Here is a 22,484-nt window from a genome sequence, read left to right as displayed (position 1 = left end):
TATGTTGCGCAGTTGATGACGCCGTGGCTCGTTGGTCTAGGGGTATGATTCTCGCTTCGGGTGCGAGAGGTCCCGGGTTCAAATCCCGGACGAGCCCTATGTATTTTGGCTCAAATCTGCAATTTTAAAGAAAGGTACGTCTTTTACAAACTTTGAATATTTAATTGGATTTCTAGCACTTTAATAATGTGAATGGTGAAGCATAATACAGTTTTTTTGCGTATACTGGACACGTAGTCTTGTGACAGAGTAAAAGAGTGTGTCGTTTATACTTAACTTTATTGAACTTGAAAAGCGAATGATAAGATAAAACTAAAACAAAAAAAAAAGGAGGGCTCGTCCGGGATTTGAACCCGGGACCTCTCGCACCCTAAGCGAGAATCATACCCCTAGACCAACGAGCCGTCGAAATGGGGTTCTCACAATGAGAACTTCAACAGGGGCTAGGTGCGTCGGAAATTTCGTGCTTCTCTATGTTTTGACAACGTTTTTCTCTTTAATTTTATAAGAAGCACGTATAATAACAACTACATTAAAGCTGCATAAACTGTCAAGCTGCTTTGACAGCTGGAGAGGATTACAAATAAATACTTAACCATCGACCTTTTCAATGGTATTTAACTTTACATATTTCATACTTACAATTTTACGTTCAAAAATACGAAAGAGGCCATTACTCCATGACTAAAGAACAAAGCCAAATGAACGTCCGACTTCCACGTAAACGTCACCGCCATATTGTGACTGGCATTTTTCTTAAACGCATGCAGAGTTGTCCAAGAAAGTTTTCTTCAGAATATTTTAGGTTAAGGGTTGTGACTGTGTCGTCTCTTTTCAATGGATTGGAACCACATATCTCTGCAACAGGACATTTCCTGAAACTAGAAAAGATTTTTTTTCCCTTTTCCCCCCATTGGCTCTCCTGTGGTGTATCACATGGGTCAACTTGGAGATCAATCATTTTTGCTCTGTGAATGCTCTCCCTCTGAAAGTTAAATATATCTAAAGATTCTCCCATCACATATAGATAAAAAATAAATGGTCTTCTTCTGAAACTAAAGTTGTTCTGGATGGAGATTTCTATTAGGTGACTGACTGACCCAGGTGTGCACAGCTGGCGCTAATTAAGTATCATTAAAACACAGATATTCCCTACATTAGGGTTTTAGGTACACAAAAATTCTGCTGCACCTAAAAATACGACTACATTACCCTCGGGATTTTTGTGGTCTAATTCAAAATTAATTTTAACATTCTGTTGACTGTAAATGCTGGTGTAGGTTTTTGCAGCCAACAAGAATATTTTTCAAATTGTTTTAAGATCTGCTGTACAGCACTTTGGACAACATGGGCCGCATTAAAATCTGCTGTATACTTGCTTACAAAGCTCTGACTGTTTGCATGTTACACAATGAATAAAAAACTGTGTCTTATCTTGATTTAAAGATTTAAAAATTGAGATATTGTGTTTTTGGCACAGCAATCTCAGTTATTATCCCTAAAATAAATATATAACACTATGTGTTAAAACTGTTTCTCAGCTGTTAGATAAAGGTAAACTTTTGTGATTTTTATTGAGCAAACTTAATTTCAAAGCATACTTGTTTTTGGACTCCAAGAAGAACACACCACTCACAATATGGCAGACGCCCGGACGGCCTGTGTTTTATCTGCTGTTATCAAATGCCTGTGGGTGGCAGCAGAGTGCTGTAGGACGTTAAGGTAACTACGTCAGATAGACTAAAGAAGAAAAAAAAATGCCTGGCTGAAATTCGATTGGTCTGTCTGATAATTCGATTCGACCAATAGTTATACAAATGATTCTCCATTCGTCCAGTTACATTCGTCGTGGGCGGGACATGGCGCTGCAAAATGAAGTCGCACGAGTCTAAATGTAACTGTTGTTTTGTGTGGCGGTTTTCTGGATTGTTGATCTGCTTTTGAGATGTTTATGAGACATTTCTTTGCCAAAGTCAAAGTCCAGCTTTGATTTGAGAATCTCACCGGTGGACTTGGCTTCTTGAAAGGATATCAAGCTATCAGAGGACATTAGCCAGCGACGGTAGCTAAGCTAACTGGCCAGACTGAAACATGCCGAATTTTTGCGCGGCTCCAAACTGCACACGGAAGAGTACACAGTCCGACTTGGCATTTTTCCGGTTTCCTCGAGACCCTGAGAGGTAAAGGAACATAAAACGCATCGCACACAAAGACGATCTTAAAGTATTTCTAAAAGTCCCGCTAACTTTACAAGAGTTCTTTGTTTTGTGTACGTTGAGCTCATGTTTATGAAAATTCATGTTTTACCTTCGACCACATCCTCTTAGAGGGAGGTTTAAACTTTAGACATTAAAATACCCGTCTGTCTGATTACCCAAGTAATGCATATTAAATATCATTTATTCAGTCCTTGGGTAGATTTTATCCCGAATATTAATATTTTCTTTTTGCTTTTACTTGAGTAAAACCATGTTGAAGAAATCCCACTACTTTTTAAGTACTCTGGTCGTTTATTTTTATTTTTATGTAAAAAATTCTATACTTTTTGCAAATTAAAATCCCCCCAAGTTGCATTTAAAATGTAAATATAAAAGTTTAATGCTGATATTGTTACAGAGGTGAACCATTAGATAGGAAAAGTTCACAAACAACAGACTTAGGGGATGGATTGGGTAGGCAAATGAATGGAGGGGGGATCAATTGAGTGCTGGAGAAGCAGACAGCTGAACAAATAAATGGAGTGAAAAATGGATTGATGAGCGGATTTTGAAAATGGAACAGGAAATGCAACCTAGTTATACTTAAGCCCTAACCCTTAAATAAAATTCCTAAACCCTTATTGGTTTAAAAATACTACAGCATAGAACTTCAGACTTAGCATTTATGTTAGTCTGGAGAAGGAAGAACTAATTCTACTTTAGAAATGATCCAAAATTAGACTCATTTGCTAAAACATTTACCCAAAACATACACATATGTATTTGCATATAATTGTACAGTTTCCTACTATAAAATGGTATTTTATTATAAACATTGGAGAGGTCAAGTTTCCACTGGAGGAGAAAAATGAAAACATTTTTAGTAGTCTGAAAGATGAATATTAAAAAACATATTATAAACACTTTTACTTGGGAGAGTATGACTACATTATCGAAACTTAAAGTAAAATGTCATGTTTTAGAAACCTATTGTTTGTTTTTGTTTCTAGATGCAGAATCTGGGTGGAGAATTGCCGCAGGGCGGATCTCGAAGCCAAAACAGCCGACCAGTTGAATAAGCACTACAGATTATGTGCCAAACACTTTGACCCTGCCATGGTGTGCAAAACTGTGAGTGTCGACGCCATCTGTGTTTTAGCACTTGCGTGACAAATCTACATCTGTATAATTCTGTATTTATACAGTCTTATTTGATTGTTTTTCATTTCAGAGCCCCTATAGGACGGTCTTGAAGGACACGGCCATCCCAACCATTTTTGATTTGACGAGCCATCTGAAAAACCCTTACACCAGGCATCGGAAGCAGATAAAAGAACTTGTAAGGAAAAAATAAATCTTGTTTAATAATTCAGCTAACTCGATTTTTTCTTCTTTTGTGAGTTAATCCCAGTTTATTAATTTTCCCTAGACTGATGAAGATATACAGAGGATTAAAGAGAGACGATGTAAGTATTTGGGGAACTTTTTACAGGTACTTTTGTGTCCATTTATTTATGCATGAAACGATTGACTGGTGACTGGAATTGATTACTTTGACGGTTAATGGAATAAGTAAAATGGGACCTTCTGTTGATTTGTCATTTAACCTCTTAAGTCTTTTTTATAAGATATTAGAAATACATCAAGTTGCTAATAAACAAATGTAATTCATTCTTAAATGGGGGAAAAATAATAATAATTTGTCTCAAATGTAACAACATAGGTTTTTTTTTTTTATTGTGTGCTTGATTATTTGCAGCAAAGGATCAAGCAGCTAAAAAAATTACTTTTAACATCAACATGTGAAAAGCTCAACCCTTTCTACTTAGCATCAGTACAATGTAGGGCTGCTCTGTCAACTCATTGTTTTTTGATTAACCAATTAATAACTGGATAGCAGAAAGGTTCTTGATAGAAGTTTTTTGAATTCTGGGCGGAACATATTTACAGAAAAAGATTTTTGTATGCAAGATGTCTATATTTTTATACAGCTTTGGCTTAATTACTGCTCTGCACTTTTCTTTCAGCAAATTGCCCTTTTTTTTGAGTCTGTATATTCCAGTTAACGATTAATTGATTACAAAATTAGTTGACAATTATGCCAAGAATCGATAAATCTCAAACAATCTGATTTACCATTTCAGCTCTAGTGACTGGGAAGGCAGAAACCACAAAATCCCATGTTTTCCAACGTTTACTGCTCTAGCGTAGTACTTTCAGAATAAGTAACAAAAACCCTCTTCAGGGTGGAAGTTGCTACTGGAATAAGGATCAAAGTTAGCAACTCTTCCATCTCAGTGGGGTTTTAAATCAACCAGTAGGTGGATGTAGAGGAGGTTTAAGAAGCAATTAAAAATATAAGTCTAATTTCAGGACATGTTGAGACACGTTTGCTTCATCGGGCTGCTTCAAAGTGAGATTAAGAGATAACAGGAAGGCTGCATTGAGTACTGCAAAGGAATTCTGCTTTATCTCTTTAAACTTAATTTAGAGATTTTGCCGAGAGTATGGCTAACATAAGATATTAAAGACAATTTCATATTAAATTAGAAGTTAAGTTTTTTTTAAAGGCAAAAACATTTCGTGGCAACCAAAGTTATTAATTTTGGTTGTCACTAAACCTGAAACTGATTGGTGCGTCTCCATTGAATGATTTGTTTATCTAAAACAACCTGTGTTCCTTATGTCTCTATCCTCAGTGGCTTCTGCTGAGCAGACCATCAAAAAAGAGGATCTGTCAAACATGGTTGACAACGAGCCTCAGCTCTCGGCCGATGAGAAAGAGTACCGGGATTATTTGAGGTCTTTGTTTGAGATTCTGTTCATGCTGGCAAAACAAGCAATCCCTTTGACCACCGGCAGAGTATCCGAAGAAGAACTCAAGTCCAACAACTTCCAGGCCGTCATAGATTACTGCATGAATGCCGGAGACGAGGCTCTGAGGAAGAGATTCGAGGTGACTGCGGTGAACAGCGAGTACCTCAGCGCTGCGCAGCTGAACCAGCTCCTCGACGTTTGCGAGAACACGGTGAGGGAGGAGATGCTCATGGAGGTGAGGGAGAGTCGTTTCTACTCCCTGGTGACGGGCGACCTGGTCGAATTCGCCAACAGCAAACACTTGCCCGTGTTCCTCCGCTTCGTCAACCAGCAGAACGTCCTCAGAGAGGAGTTCGTGGACTTCCTCCCGTTCGTGGACGGAGACGAGGCGGCGCTGGTGGAAAGCCTGGAGGCTCTCCTGGTGGACCGCTGGGGACTCAGCATGGAGGACTGTCGCGGTCAGGCCCACAAGGCCACCGGGACCTCCACCACTAAGATGAAGGCCGTCGCCGTACTGCTGATGGAGAAGTACCCTCTCGCGCTGCATATGCCTTGCTCGCATTTGGCGCTGAACATCCACCTCGCCAACAACCTACCTTTCCCCAACGTGCAGATCGTCATGGAGAATCTGAGGAGGATTACGTCCTTCTTTAAAACCCCACACACTCAGGATGAGCTGGAGAAGGCCATCTCCATTCAGTTCCAGAAGAACGAGGAGAAAAGAAATGCTCTCAAAAAGATGTGCTCCTCCGGATGGACGGAGCAACACAACATCTTTGATGTGCTGCTGGATATATTACCTTCACTCCTGCTGTGCATGGATAGCATTCGGGACAATGCCGGCAGAAAGTTTTCCAGTAGCGTCACTGCGGATGCGTATTCCATCGGAGAAAGCATCGCGGACTTTGAGGTGATTGTCACCGTCGTCATCTTGAAGAACGTTCTGACGTTCACCAGAGCCTTTGGGAGAAACCTTCAGGGGGAAACGCTCGACGTGTTCTCCGCCGCAAGCAGCCTAACGGCGGTTCTGTACTCTCTCAATGAGGTCAACGACAACATCGACGTGTACCACGAGTTCTGGTACAGCGAGGCCGTCAGCTTGGCCGCCCTCATGCAGATCCCCGTGTCCGTCCCGAGGCTCTTCCTCCGGAAGCAGCGGGCGGCCGACCTCGGCGAGATCCAGGCCGAGACCTACTTCAAGGAGTACGTGACCGTACCCGTGATCCGCGGCATCATGCAGGAGGTGGAGGACATGTTCTGTGACAACAACCTCCGAGCTCTCAAGTGCCTGTCGCTGGTTCCGGCCGTCATGGGCCACATGAAGTTCAACACCACGGAGGAGAACTTCGCCGAGGTCTACAGCGGCGACCTCCCGAACCCGGACACGCTTCCCGCCGAGCTCCACTGCTGGAGAATCAAATGGAAGCACAGAGGGAAAGAGGTGCGCTTGCCCACCACCATCCACGAGACCCTGCAGCTGCCGGACGTCAAGTTCTTCCCCAACGTGGACGCCTTCCTCAAGGTGCTGTCCACCATGCCGGTGCTCAAAGTCGAGAAAGGCACGGGCGACGCCGCCACCGAGCGGCTGCAGGCGTACGTCGGCAGCGTGCCTGCGAGGCATTTAAACAAAAGTCTCGCGATGCTCCACATCAACACCCACGTCAAGCACGACCTGGATGTCATGGTGGACAAATACTGCCGGCTGTACCCCGAGGATGACCCCGAGGCTGAGGCCGAGGACGTTGGCGATGACGTCATTGTGACCAAAGTGATTTGAAGCTTTGGGTCGGATTCTCACTTGTTGTCTTTGAGTAAAATACCAGTTTTAACTGCAAAAAAAAAAAAAAAGTAGAATATTATCTTATTACTGCATCTGAAATAATTTTGTCATCTTAACGCCACGCAGTCGGTTGTTTTAACAGACATGGTGGTACTTAGCCCGCTAGCTGTAGCTACACAATAGTTACTATAAAAGAGTTAAAGGTGGTGGTGACTTTACTACGATGGAGCATTAGGGCCACGCTGCGAGAACTAAGATAATAAAATTAGAATAAAGTTGTGAGAATTAAGTAATATTACAAGTTGTACAATAATAAAATCAAAAATAATACAAGAATAAAGTCGTATATTGACTCTAGGTTGTAAAATGATCATTTTCTTAATACTGTGACTTTATTATCCTACGAGTTTATTGACGTAGTATAACTTATCGTGACCCTACAACTTTACGCTCAATTCGATTATTCTCCTAATTCAACTTTATTCTTTTCAATATAACTATTCTTGTCATATTGTAACTTTATTCTTGTAATTTCTAACTTTATTCTTATTTAATTTTTTTTTTTAGTATGGCCCAAATACTCCATTGTACTTTATAACTTCTTCACCAGAAACATTTTCGCACAAACAATTAAATCTTTCTTGGAAGTTTGAGAGACGTTGGTCAATAAACGAAACAACGCAGCTTCAGCTGGTCAGCAGAGTGACGGTGGTCTGTGTTAACGTTCGCTCTGAAATTCAAACAAATGCAAAGTGGATGTTTGTTTTTTAATCAGTTTATGTAGCTTACAATTTTGAGAGACTTTTAACTAAAAGTGACAGAAAATGTGTGATGTGTAAATATTCAGTGTTTCTCCAACAGACTGTTGAGTTCTAGTACGCGGTGACGCCGTAATAAAATGAATCAAATCTTTTGGGGGGTTTTATCATCTTTTTTATTATTATTAGCCTTTTGATATTTGTGACTTTTGTAATTGATCTGATAATGTCTGTGGGGTTTTTTTTCTAAATCAAATGACATGATGCAGGCAGATCACTTTTTTTTTTTAGAAAAAGGCTCTTCTCCTGGACACCAAATGGGAGCGGCAGCACAAGTTTGGTAAAATCTGTCTCCTACTGAGTTTCTTTATTCTGGTTTTCAATAGTGTTGGAAGTCCGTCTGTACTATGTTCATGTATCGTGTTATGCCAGGATATGTCTAAACAAAATGTGATATTTGGGGTTTTTTCTACTTGTGCTTTGAACATGATTTTGTTTTTGTATATTTTTTGAGAGAAATGTTTAATTAGTTTTAATTAAACGCCCTGTAAAAAACATAAAATCTGTTCCTTTTTTTTTTTTTCCATGTTTAGGTTATTAATCCATGTTTTTTAGTCCTGCAGAAATATTAAAGTTGTACATTAAAATAATCTGTTAAAGCAGGTTTGTTAGTTGCACAGTTATGTCGACATTAAACTTTCCCAGCTACAATCAAGTCCCAAATAGCTCGAATTAACTCACAAACATGAACCAACATAGTTCAATACACAAAGTTGTGAATGTAATTAAATTGTTAGATATAGAAAAAAAATGAACAATGTTTTAAATAGAAATGTGGACAAGCAACTTCTAGCAGAGGTCATATTGTCAGTCCTTCATAAGCTTAAGTGTCAGCATCAGAGTTGCTGAGTCACACAAACCTAAAAAAGATCAAAGTAATCACACCAGTAGTACGACATTACAAACTATCTTAAATGTTTCTCAGTATATTAGAATATAATTTAAAGCTGGATGTTATTCAATTTAAAAAAAGGAAAAATCAAACCAAAAAGATGTTTTTATTTTCTGTTAATTTGGATGATTATGGATGTCAATTGTACCTGAATAAATAAATAAATTACTAATAACATATTTTTCATACATTTGCCTTCTGAAAAAAGTTTCTCCACGCGCATATATGCTCTCAATACTTAAGCTCCGTCAATTTCTGGGAAAAAACTTTCCAGGTTTCTGAATTTACTTTAGATTTTCATCTTCACAAAGTTTCAAGAATTTCAATGACCCGTGGAAGGATTTTCTAATATCTTGTAACTGTATGATTGTAGGCTGTAGATTAAATCCGCTTTGTTTCACTGATTCTTTTCTGACACAACTACAAGCTTTTCATGTTTGGTTTTTTTTGTCTCAATACTAGTAATACTAAAATTTAGATTGTATTAAAATCGTTTATCGATAACATATTAAGCGGAAGCAAGCAAATGCCGCCGCGCGTGCTATTTAAATGTGATGAAATTTGGAAAGTCCTTGAATTTTATGTTAACCGAGGTGTGACACGTTTCACATTTTGATTTACTACCTTTTCATTTGTAACTTAATATACCGACATGCGCCTCTTCCTGTGCCGTGTCGTCTGTAAGCATTTATTTATGCTAATTTAGTTTTATCCCCCTTTTTGAATGTCGTAACAATGGCAGCAGGAGGGTTAACTGTATCTCCTCCCTCTCCGCGCTGGACGGACGCAGACGGAGTTCAGGTGATGTTTCGCCGTACAACCACGCAGGGCATCACACAAATGTGGGGTGGGGTCGCTTTGATGCGCAACCAGACGGCGACGCTCACTCCACGGTTAGCCCCAAAGTCTTAAACTTCACCGAGACCGAGGGAGAGGGAGGCGACCTGTTCAAGGGGGAGCTGCAGAATTGGGAGACTTTTGCGTCGAACGTCGCGCGTTTAAAAAAAAAAAAAATTTACCTCCCTCCTCTCTACGCGTTTGTCCACGGATAGAGCCTTTTCCTCCCCTTGCCCATCTTCTCCAGTCGGCTTCCTCTTCAGGTTGAGCGTCATGGCCTGGCCGTGCATCACGCGCGCTTGCTGCATCAACCGCTTTTGGACCGAGCTGGACAAGGCAGACATCGCGGTGCCTTTGGTTTTCACCAAATACTCGGATGTGGCCGACGTGCAGCACCTGCCCCACCACCCACAGCCCAGGCAGAAGCAGGCCGCGGCCATTGCCATAGAAACCCAGCCGCATCCGGAGGAGCGAGAGGCCGCCAAGGCGCCGCCCGCGGCGGGGGGTGCCGCAGCGGCCAAAGGCGGCGCGTCCGCTGCGTCCGTCATGCGCCAAGACTTCAAGGCGTGGAGAGTGCGCCCCGAGCCCAGCTGCAAGCCCCGGAACGAGTATCAGCCGCCGCCGGCGCCGTTCAGCAACGAGACTCAGTACCAGAAGGATTACAAGCCCTGGCCCATACCGAGGAAGCACGACCACCCGTGGATCCCCAAGCCCAGTCCCACCGCCGGCTCCAAGCTGGAGCACGCGGCGGCAGCGGCAGCTGGCGAGAGCGAGAGCGGCGTGGAGAAGAGCGAGATCGAGGAGAAGATTCAAGAGAAGGAGTCAAAGGAGGCGGCGAGGAGGGAGAAGTCCGCGGAGAGAAAAGCGGCAGAGAAGACGGAGGGACCCGCGGAGGTGAGCGCAGAGCAGCGGAGAGGCAGAGCCGCAGCGGACGCCCTCAACAGACAGATAAAGGAGGTCATGTCGACTTCTAGCAGCTACAGGTAAGAGTATGAGGGTTAGCCGGGACAAAGCTGGAGCTTATATCCTGTAACCCTTTCACGCATGATGGGATTTTTGCATTATCTATGGGCATAAAACATATTCCACTTGGTGTACAGCAAGTCTTTAGACTATATGTGGGGAAAATCCGAGCATCTCGAAAGAAACCATGCAGAATTTACTTTGGGCCCACCTCCAGTTATGCCCACACAGCTTGATATAACAATCAATGCGTCGACAGTAAATCAGCCGACAGGATGGGTTTCGCTTAATTAACACAGCAGTCACTTCACAAATGTGATCTAATAAATAACAGTATATTCTAAAAATTAGTTTTTGCAAAGTGATCCCGTATACAGGAAGCAAACAAAGAGTGAAAATCACCACATGGGACGGTCCTTTATTTCCTGAATCATTGAAGTAAAAATTGAATTAGTACAGCTCTTTCTTTTAGCCGTTGACTCAGCATGAAGTGGAGGTATGCGATACTTCATATTGTGGTATCGATTCCATAGCAATTAAATACAACGATACTGACCCTGATACTTTTTATTCAAGTTTGATACAAACTTTCTACCGTTTTTTTTGTTGTTATTCCTTTAAAATGTCTTGTTAAAACCTTAGACTGAATTTGGAAGAAGGTGTCTGCAAAATACTTTAATAGCATATTAACACAATAAAGAGAAATAACAGAAAAACAAAACATATTTGTGTGCATCTAAAAAATGTATAATTTGAGAAACAAAATCTTACTTAGGTAGAGTTGAGACACTAGAATACCAAAAATAAAATAAAATTTCAAGAGGGAATTTGAAACTCACCATGAGAGTACCCATCTGATGCTGATATCAACTTGGTATTGATATGCTATGCTAAAGTAGATCATTTGTTTTTAGGAAGCGGCCAACCTGTTACGTTCGCCATCAACTGCTAAGAACAGCGACTACTTGCTGATTTATTGACAATTTTTTTTAAAGGTATACCTGAAATGAGGCAGCAGAAATAATGAAATTTGCTCTGAAGTATGACTGATAAAATAGCTAATAATGTTTTCCTTATTATATGTGCAACTGATATGTTTGTCAACTTGTACTTTGTGAGTCCAAGTACTTTTGACCTAAGCAGCCACAAACTGTACTTAAACCTGTGTGGCAAAGACATGTTTATTGATTGTAAACTATAAACTATAATTAAAATAAGTTCAGTATCAGAAAAAAAATGCATTTAGCTTCAATGTCTCTGCTTTCTGTGCATCCAAATCCTTTTTTTTCCCCTTTGGACATGTTCTACAGCTCCTGTCACTGTCTTGCTAATTATTTTTGCTGAAATATTAACTCTGCTTCCTTTCCTACAGGACTTTGTGTTATGCACGGCTTTTCTGGACACTAACTGAAACTTGCACAATTAAGTAATTCTGCTAATAATATGCTGCGACAGACTGGCGACCTGTCCAGGGTGAACCCCGCCTCTCGCCCGAAACGTTCGCTGGAGATAGACACCAGCACCTCCCGACTCCACTAGGGCCAAGGGTGATAGAAAATGGATGGATGGATGCTAATATTATGGGTTTTTTTGGAACAAAACCACATAATTTACGGTCTAATGGCAATATGGCTGCGATGTTATCTCCTGTTGAAGTCTTTTCAAGACCAGTTCAACTCCATTATTGGTGAAAATGTCTCTTGTAGACCGTGATGCATGATTTTCACTTTAATGGATACTTGATTATTTTCATTTTACTGCCAACATAAAATAAATAATAAAAAAATAATAATAATCAGAATTTTTGTAATTTTTTAAATACTTGTTAGTGATTTATTTATTTTTCTTAACCTGTGAGGATCTCCTACAGAAGGATGTGTTTAAATACATGTTTTGTGATCTTTACTCTAGCTTACCAGTAGGGGGCAGTGTACGGCACAACCTCACAAGACTGACTCAGAAGAAAACGGCTTTAGTGTAGCTTTCCATTGTAGTGAACAGTGGGGTCAAACAGTAGATTTTCTTTAACTTTAACCCTAAAGATAGAGCCTCGTGCCTCACTGTTTGGGCTGGTGTCGAAGATCTTTTTTTTTTTTTTTTTTTTAAATAAAAAGATCTTTTCATGGAGCTCATGAAAAGATATTTGGTGTTTCAATGTCTCCTATTTCAGTCTAACCAGAAAGCAAGTGATACTGCAACAGATAAGGGTTTCATCATCGATTCCGCCACCGCCTTACACTTCCCGGGATTACTACCTAATCAATGCTCTTGACCCCAAGAGAATGAGGTTAGCAAAAGGGTCTGAAGGCAACCGAGTGTGTGTGAACATTTTCTGCAGAAAAGCACCCATCAGTCTCTTGACCAACATCAATTTTCAGTTTCCTTTAAAGTTCGATTTTAACTGAGCCAGACCAATTTTCTTTCAAAGGACTACAAGGAGTATAAACTGATCGGTGTTGGTTTTGTTAAATGTAACAAAGTTTGACTAGAAAAGAAAAAAAAGTTTAATTTTTTTTTTTTAATTATACAACATGCTGTTTACCAAATGAAAAAGTAGGATTTTTCAGCTATAATGCATTACATGAACAGGGAAAATGCAATATGATTCTAGTGGACTGTCGAATCATCAATCAGAACCTGCCAAAGGAAATCAATGCTATCGATTAGTTTGACATAAAAACAAGTTGAGCCAAACAAAAGATGATTAGTATATAAAAAAAAGCCATCATCTAATGGCGCCTAACTCACTTTCATGAGGAAAACTTTTGATTCCAGATGTAAAGTTCTACAGTTTTGCCTCAGTAATTACTGATCCCAATTTGCTTGACTTGTCAGTCTTTGGGGAATACAGGAAAAAAAGATGCTGTCCTAACTGTCCACAGGTCTACACTTGTGCATTTTCCATCCAGTTAACCCAGAGAAATTAGAATACGCAGATTTCAAACTAGAACTCGAAACATCAAGTTCTGACTTTAGTCCAAAGAGGCCGTTTCTAAGCAGAAATGAAAAACCAAGTCATTAAGGGAAAAGCAGGCAGAGATAAATAGAAAAAACCTAATAACAGGTCATTTCGTTTTGTAAATGGACAACAATTAGCATTGAGTTGCAGTTAAACATTAGTTAAATGTTTAGTATCGCTCATAAATCTACTCGACGATGAGGAGGCACTTTTTACCAATTCATGACGGAGTTCCTTTCGTCGATTGGCTCGTTTTTCCACGTCCCATCTGCTCCGTTTTCGGAAACGCCTTTATAAAAGTCGATTTTGCTGTTCTTCCTAGGACCGAGTTTAAGGCGTACAAGGATGTGAAACCAGTGAAGCCGATCAAAGCTCCCTCCCAGTATAAACCACCCGGAGAGGAGACCAGCCTGGAAACCAGCTACAGTGCCACATACAAAGGGGAGCAGGTGAAGGCCCAGGCGACTGACAACAAGCTGCTGGAGCGCCGGAGGATACGCAGCCTGTACAGCGAGCCGGGCAAGGAGCCAGCCAAGGTGAGGCACCCCCAAACCTGCAAAATCGAACCACCAGTCCTCCAAGTAGCCAGATTTGCTCACATTAAAGTCTTTTCCAAAAGAAAATATGTTCATGCTTTGACCTAACGACAGGTCGACAAAAGCCTTAACAATCAAATTCGCCAAGCAACAAAGCCAAAAAATGTGCCTTCGTAGCAATTCATAAACTCTTAGTACAAAGTACCAACAATTGTTGCTATTCAAGGTTTCAGAGTAGCTAAAACAAAAGGTGAAGCAGCAAATCAAACAATGACAATTCAGTTTAACTACAAAAACACAAACCATGCTTTGGATTACAATCCCATTGCTTTCCGTACGTATCTCCACCTTTGGTAAAAATACGAAAAATGTCCTAAAACTGGATTTATATTTGACAACATGTTCTAAATATCACATTGAATCTACCCTTGAAATCTGACTGCCTGCTCCCACTAGAACCACTTTATTTGTAGCATACATAGATTATCTTTCAGACTAAACGACACAATTTCCGCCAATTGTGGCATGCTGTCCATCGTAAAATAACACTTCAGGGAATTTAGATCAAATTAACATTTTTGTGTTCCACTCTCCTACTGTCCATAACCCTGACTGGCTACTCCAAGAAAAAAGTTCGCGACACTCCCCTGTTGACGATCCCATAAAGAAAAATGTAACTGAAGTATACTTCATTAGTTAAATTCGATTAGTGTTCATTTGTAGCCCTCGACTTCCTCTTTCCAAATGGAAACGACACAGAGGACTATTTCTCTCAGCAGCTCTTCAAAACACTAAAGACCAGAGAGCACTCTTTTGTTGGTCAAATCTTTCTAAGTCAGAAATTGTCTACGAGAAGAATTGTATTATTTGCAGTCAGAGCGCAAACACTTGGAACCTTGTTTGACTTCATTAAATTATGAACTATTTGAAAATCCCTGGAAATGTTTCATATAAATTTTTTGTCTTGTGCCAGAAAAAAAAATCTGAAATTCAACGTCTGTCATGTTCCAAACCTACATCCTGTAAGGTTAACTTCAAAATGGACTACACGTAAAAAGCTTATAATGTGAGATTTTTTAAAATAAACGTACTCAAAATAAAGAGTATTAATTAAAGTATTAAATTAATTATTAAATAAAGTGTAAAATATGGATTATGTTATTTTAAGATAAGTGGAATGGTGTTGTATGTCCCTATATCACACTCACTGATGTGCAATGCAGTGCAAAAGTCTTGAGTTATCCCTCATTTCTTTACATCTCATGTCAAAGGAGTCAGATTAGAGCTGATGAGGAAAAACGAGGGGAAACAACAGCCAAATAAAATCAAAAGACCTTCAGAAACACACACGCACACACCCGCACACACACATGCAGACAGTGACTGATACCACTTTAAAATATACCAAAAAAAAAGTCTTGCTCTTTCAATCAACTGAAAAAGAGGGGTCGATTCAAAACTCTTGCACAGCACGCATGAAACTGGTTTCATCCTGTGTGTAACGCTGGTTTGTTCACTTGGCCGCTCCCTCTCTCGTTCTCCTAGGGCCTCTCAGAGACGGAGAGCAGCTCTGCTCTCCACCTGCTGTAGTCAGGTGTGTTCTCTGTTTCTTCCAGACAAGCATGGAGACTGACCCCCGGGTTGATCAGACGAATGCAGACATGCATTCTGCTCACGCACATTCTCACGCCCTGAATGCATCCCGGCCTTAGCGAGCCTCAGACACATTTAACCACCAGTCCGCCGGAGAACTCTCAGACACACACTCACTCTGCGCCCACCTCTCAGGCTGCCACGCCCAGGCAGACCCGACGGGACGTGAAACATTTGTTGAAGGAGGTTTAGCATAAATGACTTGCAGATGTTCAGTGAGTAACAGATAAGAATAAGAGCAAGAGGGTCTTAGCGCTGTCAATGACTCACATGTAAGCGCTGCTCATGATTGCCGGTTTGCTGCAGCTGTGCTAATGGCGGAGGAACAACTTACTGTTACAGGAAAGCTGTTTATCTGCTCTCATCCGTGGCTATGCTAACTACCTTGCACAGTCGCGGCAGACTCTACTGTGAGGAAGGAGCTGTAGCATAGCACAGCTAAGACCCTAGCTGTGCTATGTGGCAATCAGAGCCAGACTCTCCTCCTGGCTCTGATTGGCCAGGAGGAGAGTCCCTTAGCTCTCACTTAGCTGCAGATAGCAGTAGAACCACATCTGTCTCATACTATGCAGTGACCGATTTAAATTACGAAATGGCGACAGTTTGGACAAATGGGTAAAAATGTAGTTATTTTTTGTCAGTTACCTACTGCAGCATTAAGCAAACATAAAATCCCTGCTGAATTTAGCATTTTTTCTTATTTCCTATTGTAGACATTACAATAGGAACAGATTATTGCTGTTGAGCTTTTTATAGAGAAACCTATCTGCAGTCGGCTGATTAGCAGCTTTGTTGCCTGTACTTTGCACCAGCCTCTGTTTATTCACATAAATACAAACGTCATTATTACCACCAGGTGCAGCCTTCCAGAAGACATCTGTCCATTTAGACCATTTACCATTTAGATTTTTAAGTTTACTTTTTCAAACAAAAGTTGAGCATGTTTTGCAACTTTTTTTTGCTTTATACAAGATCATTTGTAGCAGCTGGAAGGTCTTCCACTATGCTGTTTTTTAATTTTGACTAAGGAACAGAACTACGCTTAGTGGCTCGCTTTCAGCAGCTCTCTGCTCTCACCGTTTCAAAGTCTGTATTTGAACCAACAGCCTACAATTGCAAGCTTGCTTGTCAGGTCTCGACATGTTGCCACCGCTAACAGTGTCTGTACTAAAGTATTTCATCCTTAAAGCCATAAGACTAACATTGAATTTCTGATGTGTTGTTCAATTAAAAACAGTTTTTTTAAAGAGACTGCATGAACCACCATTATGTAGGAAGAAAGGCACAAACACTTTTGTGCGTTTTCCTTTCTAACTGCACTTACCACGTTTATATACATCACCTATGCTGTAAGGAGGCATTATTTTAAGAGGAAGGGTAAAAAAAAAGGTATGTATTGCATGCAAAAATGTGAATTTTACTCTAATTATAGTCATGTTTAAGGCACATTTTGAACAATGTGCTCAGTGTTTTTTTTTTTTTATATTTAGGAAGAAGAATAAAATGTCTTTTTTTTCCCCAAAAAAATAATTTTTAAATGTAAAGCTAAAGCCAGCAGCTGAATATCTTGCTGTACTCAAAGTTTCACTTAGTAACTTACATGCAGACATGTCTGTGGTATCATGTTATCTTAGAATAAAAGGCTGATGGCAGATGGCTACAAGAAAAATCTCTGAAAAGTTTTCAACCAAAGGGGCTAAGACTAGGAGCACGGTGTCCTAACAGTGTTTTGCTATTGTTTAATAAGTAAAATATGTTGTTTTTTTCTGTTTAAGTAAAATTAAATCAACAATCTAAAATTTAAAATAAGAGTAGATGTCAATATTTCAACACTTTTAAAAATAAAGAACTAAATATCTTACAGAGTTTTTCTTCCTTTTTTTTACTTGTTATTTGATAAAAAGCCTTATAGTGATTTGTTTTTTGCAGTATGCTAATATCACATTGAAAAATTTGGAAAAATTACAACTTTAATTTGAGTACATTTATTCCATTAGGGAACAAATATAGTAAAAACCGAGTCACAAAAAATGGTCCAGTTCTTTTATCGGCCAATATTTCCTGGCAACAGCACAGGAAACAACACAAACGTTAAAGCACTGAGAGGATCCATCATCCACCTTTAACCATCATACTAAGCTAAGATAAACAGCAGCTGGCTTTAGCTTCGGTTTATAACCCAGACATCATCCGCTACGTTCAGACAGCAGGCAAATTCAACCCAAATCGGATATTTGTTTTTGCAAATATCCGACTGAACAGCCCAACTACGATCTTTTCCCACCCTTAAAAAATCCAATTTTCATATTCTATAGTTTCTAAAGTCTCTGCGGACTGAACGGCCATGTCGTATTTTATACGGTTTTCACGTCATTGATGTGAGGCCTGCCTCATGATTCGGCGCCAGACGAAGCCAGACGCGGCAAATCCAGAAGTGAACAATGGCTGAGACAATGAAGGGCTGAGACGTCTTTCATTGTGAAATTATGAAAGACGTCTGTGTCAGTGAAGCGCATCACATGGCAAGCCCACCACTACACTGACTACGCATTCAAACAGATTTCTCTACAGAAGTTGGGCCTTCCTTCAATTGCGCTCCTGTCACATGATCTTGTGACAATATTTCCAGCTGCCATAGCTTAGCAACTTCAAAATTGATCAACAGACCCATTATCATTTTCATAAATAGTGTCTGCGATTTTTTTTTTTGTGCGTGTTTGGGGTTCACACAGAAAGTCTGATTGTAGACACACTACTCGATAATATGAAATGACCACAAAAAAAATCGGAACTGAGGATCAAGGCCTGCCGTGTGAACGTAGCCATTTTTTTTTTTTTTTCAGACTAAAGGTCAGTGCTGTGAGCTTTATCCTCTTCTTTTTTTTTTTTTTTAAACCCATCTTCTCTTTTCCAGGTGGACAAACCAACGTCTCGCACCAAACCAAAAAAGGCGCCGACAACAACGACCGGGAAGATGGTGAAAAAATCTAAGGAGAAGCAGATTGCTGGTTCCCAGTTGGCCAAGAAGAAACCGTCTGCGAAGACACCCGAAGCCACGCCAGAGGGAACGGTGACGAAGAAGAGCAAAGAGATCAGCAACAGACTGGCCGAGGCCAAACATTAGGAAGGGGTCAACTCGTACGCTTTTTAGGTGTGTGACGACATCGCAGAGAAAATAATTCTCTTCCTCTTTCGTTCATCTCCACACCTGTTGCCAGGTTTACACGTAGGATCACGTTTGAATGACGTCGAGCTTTTAGGATATTGCGAATAATTTCACTCTAAACCGTATGTGAACGTGTGAGTGTTTGTGACTCCTTTGTATTCCGGCGCACAGAACCGCTTTTCTATTATTGAGCACATAATTTGCACATATGAGTTCCACTTGACATTAAACTAAAAAAAAACAAAACAAAAAGAGACATAAGAGTGCTTGTACAGTGTTGTGACAAAAGCTCAGAGCTAGCCCTCGTTACTTTAAAATTTTGCCTTAAAACAGTCCCGACTTTTGCGTAGGTTTCAAGCCATATTTCTCCAGACTTTTCAAGGATCTCCTTGTTGGACCTCACCTTTTTCAGTAGTCCTTTTCTTGAGTGCCACTTTTTTATTCAATTCTTAGTCTTTTATTTTACTTGTACATGCTTTAGTTTAATTTTCACAATGCAAAAAAATCCCAGATTTTGCTAGCATAAAGCTGTATTCCAGTGAACGTAGCTAAAGAAAGAGAAACAAAATGATTTGCCTCAGTTATTTTTGTTCCACTGGCTGGTACTTGTAAACACAATACAGGTTAATTGCCTAACTTGGGGAACTATTTTATGCTTACATGATCTGAGGGTCAGTTTGAAAACAAACAGTGACGTATAGGGCGCATCATAAAAAATAAGTGAAAAAGTAGTCACTGATGAAAAAGATGGATACAAAGTCTGGAGAATGTTTGCTCAAACCTGCTTTAAAGAACTCAAGAAAGTTTTGTGCAATGCTAACAAAATCTAAAGCTGCTGTCTTACTGTTTCTTATCCTGTCATGTATGTTTGCAAGTTACCTTTAAACTATTTTCTTTTTTTTTACCATGATTGACTGACCATCTTGGGTTGAAAGTCCGACACTCGTTACTCGCCAAACGAGTGCCTCTAAGTAGCCTAATAATTCGAGGCCAAATTAATCAAAAACAGATCTAACTCCGAGCATCCGGCATGTGAAAACCAATTCATCTTCGTCGGCGCAGACAGAGCGTCTGCATGTCATAGCCTGAGATGAAATATAATTTAGATAACAACGTATTAGATCATTTTGATGCGTTCAAAAATTATGAGACAAGCTCTTTGCTGGAGATGTGTGCTACAGTATCAGATGCACAGAAAGGTGAACATTATGTACTCAAATATATTCATATATTTATGCAGCTTTAAAATGCAAGGCATATACGCAACAGTGTGACGAGGGTATAATGAAATGAGGGATGGCTCAAGACTTTTACACAGCACTGACATATGTCTAATAGGGCTTTTGTTTCTTCTCTCTGAATCTCTCTAAGTTAAGTACTGACATAATTGTCTTAAAAAAAAAAACTATGTCAAGGAGATCCTTTTTTCACGTGAGTATTTTTATTTTTGCGAAATGCTCTGTTTTTTCTGGTTCCCTACTTACAGTGCCTCCGCTGTTTGGTCCTGGTTTTTATTTCATTGTTCCGGGTGATGTCTGGCGTAATCCGATTGGTTGTTGGGGAAATTCAATTAACTGTAATGTATTTGCTACAGCATGCATGCAAGACCTTTCTTTTGGTTGAGTGGCAGACTGTACGCGGTCACAGTTGCACTCGAGCTTGTAAATGGAGCCTTTAAAGATAAATGTATAGGTGAGATACCTTTTTCAAGTATAATGCATGAGTAGAAATAGATTCTGTTCACAACAAGACATACATTTAACTAGTAATCTCATGGATTAGTGGCTGGTACTGCTGTAAAATAACCACACCAGCATTTATGGTTTCACTCTGAAAAATGTTTCTTTCGATCTAAATGCAAACAGGTTCCTTTGATTGGTTTCTGAAAAAAAAACTCTATATTTTGTGGCGTTGGCTGCCACACACTCTAAGTTGTGATTACATAGCTGAGCTCATTTAGGAAAAAGAAAAACAATCACTGTCTTAGTGAACGGGCCGATCTCTCCAGGTGTTTAAGGGCAAGGAATGGGCCAGGACTTCAAGCTCAGCTCTTTGAAATGCTGCTGAAAGTTTCTGCTTCTCTGTGTGAGCGTGTGTGATTTGGAAAGCTTGTTTCTGTGTCTGATCTCCTTCAAGCCTGCCGCCCGCTAAGATCACAACCACCAGAAGTGCTGCTCTGCACTCTTAACACCTTGGTGCTACCTCTCTCATCCTTCACGTCGTGGGGTTTGGACCGCTGCAGCTTCGGACCAGATGGAAGTGACGATGTCATACGGGCTGCAGATGTGTTGTGATTATTATTTTTTTTTTTCTTTCTTTCTTTTTGTGCTTGTATCCTCAGCTTGCTCTGAATGAATTGAATTAAAATAATGGTGCAGACTCCAGTTTTGTGACTTGTTGAGTTATTGCTCGTGCGTAAATGTGACATCAAGAAAAATTCAGACGCGGGATAACATAAGGCAAAAAAATAGAGCGTGGTCACTTTATTGTTTTCATTTATACATACAAATACAAAAAAAAAACATTTATATAATAAAAATGTTTAGAATCTGTATGAAAATGTACTTTATGTTAATCACGTAAAGAAACTTTTTGTTGTTTTGTTAGGTTTGGGTGAATATTTTAGAAAACCTAGTTTCAAGCATGACATTTCTTTGACTTCTAGTCATTGCATTTTCCATTTTTACTTTAATAATGGTAAGAAAATATGTCAACCTATTTCAGCGATTCAGCAATTATTTTATTTCTTAGAAAAAAACAACTAAATGTGTTGTAACCCGAGCTCCTGAGCCATCACGACGAGATGAAGCAGTGTCACTTGTTTGAGAAACAAAAGGAAAAAGACCTGAAACAGAACCTTAAAGGAGATCATATTCTTCTTCCTGCTGGTAGTCACATTTTTGTGATCAAGCCATCCAGACAAAAAAAAAAAATAATCTATTAATAATTCAGCACTTACGGGCCTTGTTTTGCAGAGCGCCATGAAATATTAAATATGAGCTGAGTGATGGCTCTCGTCTGCTTGGTTAGGGTTTCATCTCATTTCGTGTTCAGTTGCAGTTCGACAGTGTCCAGGATGTAAGACGTGAAGGAAACCAATCCGCGTGACCTGTGAATGTGAAAACAGCATCCGGATGTCCGGTCAGTCAAAGATGAGTGATGGTTTATGAACTGACACACAAATGCAGCTGCTGTTCAGTACGGATAATTGTAGCATAAACAGCTTTTAAGTCAACCTTTTTTTGTACGCTTTCTGTATGTGTTCACGTTGGAAGACTTCGAGCTGCTACATTGCTTCATGAGGCTTGCTTTTGTGGCGTTAATGCCAGCAAATACTGACCTCTAGTGGAGACGCGTGGAATGGCTCATTCACCAACTCCGGTTTCTGTGGATTATGTGTATTTTTTTTTTTATAAGCTCCAAACTCCTAATACTGGAGCAAAACGTAACTAAAACGTTACCTTTTAGTTACATTTTGCTCCAGATGTAACTAATGTAAAACTTGAATATATTCAAGTTTTCTTGAATATATTGTTCACTTTTTGCATTTACATTTGCCTTTTTGTATATATTATATGTGTGGTGTTTAAAGATAAATATTTATAACAGGGCAGGATTTTGGAGGATGTGGTGCCCTCAGAAGATTATAGCTAGTTTTAGGGTCCAGCTTTTCTTTTTATAATATTAGATTGATTACATGATTGATTACGAGTACATATCTTCAGCTTCCATGTGAAAGAAGAGTTTCTTTTCTTTTCTAATTATCTTTAATTTTATATTTCTAAGAGGTTCTCCTTCATTGTTTCTAGAAATTTGTCACATCCATACTAACACATTAAAATGACTAATGTGCCTGTCAAATAAA

At 39.8% G+C, this 22,484-nt stretch overlaps 2 protein-coding genes and 2 non-coding genes across 5 annotated transcripts; 3 read left to right on the top strand and 1 right to left on the bottom strand.

Moving 5' to 3' along the window:
- The first annotated feature begins 25 nt into the window (after nucleotides 1-25).
- On the top strand, nucleotides 26-97 carry trnap-cgg (transfer RNA proline (anticodon CGG)). Its single transcript has one exon. It is a non-coding gene; the product is annotated as a tRNA-Pro (tRNA).
- Nucleotides 98-332: 235 nt separating this feature from the next.
- trnap-agg (transfer RNA proline (anticodon AGG)) lies at nucleotides 333-404 on the bottom strand. Its single transcript has one exon. It is a non-coding gene; the product is annotated as a tRNA-Pro (tRNA).
- Nucleotides 405-1,830: 1,426 nt separating this feature from the next.
- On the top strand, nucleotides 1,831-8,909 carry thap12b (THAP domain containing 12b). Its single transcript, XM_032546201.1, has 5 exons — nucleotides 1,831-2,180; nucleotides 3,209-3,329; nucleotides 3,430-3,537; nucleotides 3,628-3,664; nucleotides 4,898-8,909. Exons 1-5 carry the CDS (start codon nucleotides 2,092-2,094, stop codon nucleotides 6,790-6,792), a joined length of 2,250 nt encoding a protein of 749 aa, XP_032402092.1. The 5' UTR covers nucleotides 1,831-2,091; the 3' UTR covers nucleotides 6,793-8,909.
- A 158-nt stretch (nucleotides 8,910-9,067) lies between these two features.
- On the top strand, nucleotides 9,068-21,003 carry map6b (microtubule-associated protein 6b). Of its 2 annotated transcripts, XM_032546210.1 has the most exons (4): nucleotides 9,068-10,325; nucleotides 13,587-13,800; nucleotides 15,346-15,394; nucleotides 18,368-18,481. In XM_032546210.1, the coding sequence occupies exons 1-3, from the start codon at nucleotides 9,616-9,618 to the stop codon at nucleotides 15,388-15,390; spliced, it is 969 nt and encodes a 322-aa protein (XP_032402101.1). In that variant the 5' UTR covers nucleotides 9,068-9,615; the 3' UTR covers nucleotides 15,391-15,394; nucleotides 18,368-18,481. The 2 variants fall into 2 exon arrangements, with proteins under 2 accessions (XP_032402101.1, XP_032402100.1); XM_032546209.1 differs by lacking the exon at nucleotides 15,346-15,394 and having other exon boundaries at nucleotides 9,125-10,325; nucleotides 18,368-21,003.
- Nucleotides 21,004-22,484: the final 1,481 nt, after the last annotated feature.

Source organism: Xiphophorus hellerii, chromosome 18, assembly GCF_003331165.1.
Source record: "Xiphophorus hellerii strain 12219 chromosome 18, Xiphophorus_hellerii-4.1, whole genome shotgun sequence".
Lineage (NCBI taxonomy): Eukaryota > Metazoa > Chordata > Actinopteri > Cyprinodontiformes > Poeciliidae > Xiphophorus > Xiphophorus hellerii.
The sequence above is the reverse complement of the archived record's forward strand: the minus strand, read 5'-3'. Positions and strand labels throughout refer to the sequence as shown.